Below are 6,714 nucleotides of genomic sequence, written 5' to 3'. Positions count from 1 at the left end.
GTTATAATAACAATGCGTCGCGCAAGCGATAGTGCCCGCTCAGGCGGGCACTATCGCTTCATAGTGCCTGCTGCGTTATCCAATGAGATTGCAGCGATTTATCACGTCATGCACTAATAGTTATTACATGGACATGCAGTTACTATGTAGGAAGCCGGAGAATGATCGAGACGTGGTGCGGAGCCTAGGCATGTTTGCCTAGGCTGTGGTATGGTATATATTTGTATATGTGTCAAGTAATAAAGACAGAGTTCAATAACTAATCTGCGACTACGGCTCTATCTGACGAGACTCTACGCTGATACTCTGCCACGGTTCTACGAAGCATCATCTCCAATGTTTGCCAACAAGTCTACGCTGTCGACTCTTGCGAGAACCAGAAGTTATTACCGTCTTTTCTCCAGTACAATAATTGGTGGAGGATGCGGGTAACTCTACGCTGCTACGATTCCGGAGCTGATGTTATCACCGTTATTTTCCAGTACAACAAAATCATCAACATGGAGGTCAGGCCCTAGCTGACGTCTCAGCGTGGACCATCTGTGAGAGACTACGACAAAGAAGAAGAAAAGGACAAGCTAAAATGAGTCAATTAAGATATGGTATATGTAAGGGGAAGATAGGTGCGGTAGAATAATTAGAGGGTGTTATAAAAAGCAGTAATAAAACAGCCCCCGCGTGTGATTGAAGTGCTATACAGGGCGTATATAAACTAGAAGATGAGATGGAAATGTAGAAGAAGAAGGAGCAGGAGGAGGAATATCAGCAAAAGCAGCAGCAACAACAACAGCAGCAGCAGGAGAAGTAGAAGATTGTAATATGTATGAGATACAGAGGGGATTGATAACGTGGAATAAGGCGGGAAAAATGAAATAATTGGTATATACATAGTGGTATTGTTAAAATAGTATGTAGAGCATAAATGTAAAGCAAGAAGGCAAAAACGATCCTGAGGGAGATGGTGGAGAACTAAGAGAACTGGAAGAGTTGATTTATTGAAACGATTTATTCTATTATTTGGGGCCAAAATGTTAGTTAATAGGTTGATGTTGTGAAATTTGGCACAGAAAGCAAATGATCTTTCACTGTATATGCACAAATAGCCATTACCCTATAACAGTGGAAAGGACGGCTTCTCTCTCTCTCTCTCTCTCTTTCTCTCTCCTTTTCTTTCTATTTCTTTCTCTCTCTCTCTCTCTCTCTTTCTCTCTCCTTTTCTTTCTATTTCTTTCTCTCTACTTCCCATCCTCTCTTTAACAGAGAGAATATTCTGATAGTCATCATTCAAATTACTGACGGAAATCCATTCTTATTCTCAAGAAGCCTCAGAAACTAGTGCATCTACTGTATAGATTAATATAGATTGCATTATATTACCACATTGAAGAAAACTATAACGAATTCCAGCGATTTAGGTTGGAACACTAATCTAAACAAATCGCGCAGTTTCCAGGACGACCGACGCTTTTCAGCACAATTCTATTGAAGACATGATGAACTCCGGCAAACCATCACGGCCGCATGGCAGCCCCACCCAGACCTTTGCATCCCCTGTCGTGTCATCAGACAAGGACCAAAGGTTTCTATCGTAACAATTACTTACTCGCATATTGACTAATCTCATTAAACAAAATAGGCGTGTCCGCTATATATCGCACTTTTGTCTCTTAGTCGCGGTTACTCGATGATTCTTGCCATGCCTTTCACACATTAATTCTTTGACACGCGGCAATTCAATCGTCAAGGCACTAATATTGTGCAATGTTCTCGCAGTGGCTCGATAGACTCCGCGTATAATTCGTGTGCCAAATCGAACGCGTCCGTCAACGACTGGGATCTGTTCTACATGAACGACAGCGCCGACGGTAACAACGAAGAGAACAAATGCTGGGACTACGCTACTCAGACCCTTAAAGTCATCGTTTACATCGTATCCTTTGTGCTGGTGCTATCGTTTACAACCATCGCGAAATTGGCCTTCTTTCTGATGGTGACACAACTCTATCCAATAGTAAGAGGCATTGGTAGCGACTATCTCAGCATCTGCAGCGTCGGGACGAGCTGCGAAAGAAGCGGGACATACGCGGATAGTTTGGCCTTTTCACGTTGGTACTGGTGTTCGTGGTTTGTGCTCTCCGTTCCTCATATCTTGAGCCTATATCCGTGCATGAAAGTTCTGTTCTTCAAGCGGACGAACAAGTTGCCGGCAGTTCTCATTAATCTCGTAAGTATATTATCTATATTCCATAATATTTTACGATGTACATGTAAGGGGCATGCACAGCGCCTTAACACAGAGATAATATTAATTATTGAGATAAATACGACCCGTAAATATCACATTTACATTAGACATGATGCTATTTAGCACGAGCGGTGTGGTAATTTGATAATAATTTGTTTACTAGAATTTCCTCTCCAGTAAACCCTGACAACGTATTCTATTTATGCAGACGATTCTGATCGAAACCATCCACTCCGTGGGAGTTGGAATTCTAGTATTCAGAGTTCTACCGGCCTTTGATGCAGTGACTGGAGCCATGATCACCAGCAGCTTATGCCTAATTCCGGCGCTCATGCGCGTACTCAATCGCGACAACAAGAACGGATTGAGTGCGAATATCAAAACTGGCGTCGACGTTCTCTCCACATGTGCCCAAGCATCGGTGTTCGTTTGGCTCGCTTTCATTGAGAAAGATGTGGCTCTTGTGGGATTCACGGCTGCTGCGATCGTCTGCACATCGCTCGGCTACTGGGAGACGTTTCTGAACGAGGAGGCAAAGATCGGCATATTTGCCAAACTCGCAGTGATGAGAAAGAACCACAAGGTCGCGCGATTAAAGCTTTACACGTTCGTCAATCTATGGAAAATCGCCATTGCGTTTGCGATGATGGTCACGTTTGGTGTAGACACGCTCACTAAGCCAAAAATGTTCGAGTTTAGTTTGATATTTAAGGAGCACGATATCATGGTGTCGGGCGGCAGCATAAAGACATCGTCGTCCGTGGACGTCCTGTGGTTATTCCTCATCCAGGCAATTTTCGCTGCAGTGGGGTATCTGATCATTCAGTTCTCCTGCAAGGTGAAAATACAGCGCACTGGATTTGCTTTACCGATTGCACTGAGCACTCCATTTGCTGTTCTCCTTCTGATGTTTTTTTGCGAACTGCGATCTGACAGCAATCAGTGGTTCCTCTACAAACTGTTACCTAACTATATATTCTGGAATTGCGGAACTAGCACCTGGTTGACCAGAGAGAACAATGCTTTTGTAACTAAACATATGTGGATATGGGGTGGGTGGCTATTATCGCAAATGTATACTACATCACACGTCTTCTTCCCAACAATAGAAAAGATGGCTAAACGCAACAAGTAAGATTCGACACATGTAATTGATATTTTGTCTTGTTCGCTAATTTTACACAATTTTAAATCTTCAATAAAACGCTTCACATGACTATGAGGTGAAATCAATGTTACTTTAACCTCGTGTGTGTTATATTAAACTACATCGGTTCATAGATGCTAACGTTTCTATTTTACAAAGAATGTTCATCAAACCATTTAATGAGATCGTCAACATGGATACCGCTGCACCATTGAATCGCTTACCCGACAAGAAAGTAACAGATGACGGGCGAACCCAAGAACTAGTACGTTTCTAGACACTATCAATTCATACGATTTATAAGCATGATATCTGCGTACATGTATGTTTATACATAATGTTTCATTATTATTATTCGTGTCATGCAGTAATACGGCTCGATTACGGTGTTATTTTCTATGTAGGATGAGGATCTGGCACGCATAAACCTAGCTTGCCCTGAAGTGACGATGGAATCGGATAATGGTGAGATGAAGACATCCCCTGCCGATCAGGCGACCGTCAATGGCGTGACACACATTTATTTCTGCGCCACCATGTGGCATGAAACATCCAATGAAATGGTTCAGCTGCTTAAGTCTATATTTAGGTATATATAGCTGGGCGTAAAATTTGTCAATTTAAACATGACATTTTCTCAAGTAGAATAGAATTTTACGCGTTTTGTTGTACTACGATGATCTTACGTAAGAGAATGGTCGAACAATATTCACCGATGGTATTGAAGTTTGAGTAAAGATTCTAGTTACGAACGTGTAACGTTTCGCAGAGTTCGGAACATCGGAGCCACATGCGCATCATTCGTAATGCTTTTGCGTCATGAAAAATATTCGATGCTGCTAAAAATACCAACTACCGATGGTTCACAAAACGTAGATAATGCTGATTTCTGTAGTCCCTTCTTGTATATGACAGATGTGACAAAGACCAATGCGCTCGTCGTCTAGCTATTAAATGCCTGAATAAAGTTCCAGACTATTACGAATTCGACGGTAAGTAACCACAATAAGTGTGCGATGAGCGTAAAATACATGTGTGCTTTTAGCATAATTTTATATTTTTGCGTGAACCAGCAATCATTAGTACACTAGAATCAACCTGTGGATATACTCGATATTCAATTAGAAAACTAAACTTTTAAATATTTATTATTCATGTTTTATTGTGTGCGAATCGTTTACATTTCATGACCTGCTATACTGCATGCCATGTAATTGTAGTGTGTGTGTGTGTGTGTGTGTGTGTGTGTGTGTGTGTGTGTGTGTGTGTGTGTGTGTGTGTGTGTGGTGTGTGTGTGTGTGTGTGTGTGTAGTGTGTGTGTGTGTGTGTGTGTGGTGTGTGTGTGTGTGTGTGTGTGTGTGTGTTTGTGCGTGCGTGCATGCGTGCGTACATGCGTGCGTGCGTGCGCGTGTGTAAGGGGTGCATGTTCGCGTGTGGGTGGTCGTATATTTGTGCGCGTACGCGTACTGAGTACGTGTTGACAGGATTACTCGCTTACGCCTTACCAATTTGTTTCTTGAACAGCGCACATATTTTTTGACGATGCAATGAGGTTCGACAAAAATCTCAACTGTTACGTGGTGAACAACTTTGTAAGGACCTTTATCAGCGTCCTTGATGTTGCTGCAAGGTAAAGTAAGCGGCAGACACACTCTCACTGTGTTGCTTCATCGCTCGACTGCTTCATGTCCTTATTTTAGCGCGAGTTTTCTGGAAAAGAAAAGTAATAGTATAAAGCCATTTATGTCCTGTCGTTTGGAAGGTAGTAACCTCCCGGTTTAAACTCCATAGAACTAATAACGTTTCGTCTTACGTAAATATACCGTAACATTTCGACTGCTAACTGTACCAATAAATCAAGAGCATTTAAAGAAGGAGAGCGTACAACGGTAAAATGCTGAAACCATGTTGCAGTATTAGTCGAATTAATAAACTTTCCCCGTGTTATTTTGACGATTGTTGGGCTGCAGTATTATTGATCAGCTGTCCTACCTTGTTCATATAAAACAAACCGCATGTCCCTACGATGCACATACGCTGAGATAATGAGCGGTAAAAATCTGGTATTTTCGCTGAACACCGACTAGACATTAGTCAATACTGCGACCCTCTCTCCAAGTGTGGCCAGTGTGCTGCTTCCGGTCGCCGCTGTGTAGCGCCATAGTGGCGCTGACTCACGTCATACTACCAGAGTTTACTATACATCCAGCGTGAGGTGGGCGTGAGGTGGGCACAGGTAGGTGTCATCAATCAATAACAGACGTCATTCATTCCATTTGTCAATCATTGACGGAAACACGCGAGGTTTACCGAAGTTATAACACTTCGAGAGACAGTCACAGTAACTGACTGATCTCGAGTCAGTTTTCGGCGAAAATGCCAGATTTTCACCGCTCATTATCTCAGCGTATGGGCATCGTAGGGACACGCGGTTTGTTTTATATGAACAAGGTAGGACAGCTGATCAATAATACTGCAAAGAATCGTCAAAATAACACGGAAAAAGTTTATTAATTCGACTAATACTACAACATGGTTTCAGCATTTTACCGTTGTACGCTCTCCTTCTTTATATGCTCTTGAATAAATATATCTCAAGATAATAACAAAAGGGCTAGATAAATAAAATAACTATACAGTATGAACATGTTAAGTGTATTTTACGCGAGTATTTCTCAATTTGCCATTGCTAAAAAAATTTGTTTATCAGCTAATGACAACATGTTTTTGTTAATCTACCTTTATATTTTAGAAATTGTTAGTATGTCGTAATTTATTAGTTTAGCCGTCTAGACTAGGCGTTGCATTGTAGTTATAAATGATATTCGTATACTATGTGTCAATAATGATTATTGGTACTTGATGCAGGGCGGTGACAGGCGCCCCTCTTCCAAAGTATACATATAAGAAGATTCCTACTCCGTATGGGGGTCGACTAGAGTGGGAATTACCGGAAGAGAATATACTCGTTGTTCATCTGAAAGATAGCGCGAAAATACGACATCGAAAACGTTGGAGCCAGGTATCTTGTACTTTACGATAATGACACATGTGCGATAACATAGCAGGACATGTGAAACATGGGAAACAGCTCCTCCGAACACATCAATAGATGAAATCAAGAGCGTATTAAGTATGCTTAATACGGTTCAAGGGGTCGTTGTCGTATCAGGTACTACAGACTACCCGAGGTACATATATGTATACACAAAGTGTACAAGACTTGTACTACAGAAGTGTACCCTAACCCTAACACTAACCCTAACCCTAACCCTAACCCTAACCCTAAACATACCTCATATAAAAATATAAACATAATACT

At 41.6% G+C, this 6,714-nt stretch overlaps 1 protein-coding gene across 1 annotated transcript in view; it reads left to right on the top strand.

Moving 5' to 3' along the window:
- Positions 1-2,115: 2,115 nt before the first annotated feature.
- LOC106810059 overlaps positions 2,116-6,714 on the top strand; it is a 16,323-nt gene continuing 11,724 nt past the window's right edge. Inside the window, exons 1-7 of the mRNA XM_014813326.1 lie at positions 2,116-2,224; positions 2,454-3,376; positions 3,552-3,657; positions 3,797-3,981; positions 4,308-4,384; positions 4,917-5,022; positions 6,261-6,403. Coding sequence (XP_014668812.1) covers positions 2,168-2,224; positions 2,454-3,376; positions 3,552-3,657; positions 3,797-3,981; positions 4,308-4,384; positions 4,917-5,022; positions 6,261-6,403 — 1,597 coding nt within the window. The 5' untranslated portion in view covers positions 2,116-2,167. The remainder of the gene's footprint in view (positions 2,225-2,453; positions 3,377-3,551; positions 3,658-3,796; positions 3,982-4,307; positions 4,385-4,916; positions 5,023-6,260; positions 6,404-6,714) is intronic.

This window comes from Priapulus caudatus, unplaced genomic scaffold (assembly GCF_000485595.1).
Source record: "Priapulus caudatus unplaced genomic scaffold, Priapulus_caudatus-5.0.1 Scaffold16, whole genome shotgun sequence".
Classification (NCBI taxonomy): domain Eukaryota; kingdom Metazoa; phylum Priapulida; class Priapulimorpha; order Priapulimorphida; family Priapulidae; genus Priapulus; species Priapulus caudatus.
Note: the sequence above shows the minus strand (reverse complement) of the source record. Positions and strands in the feature narration are given on the sequence as shown.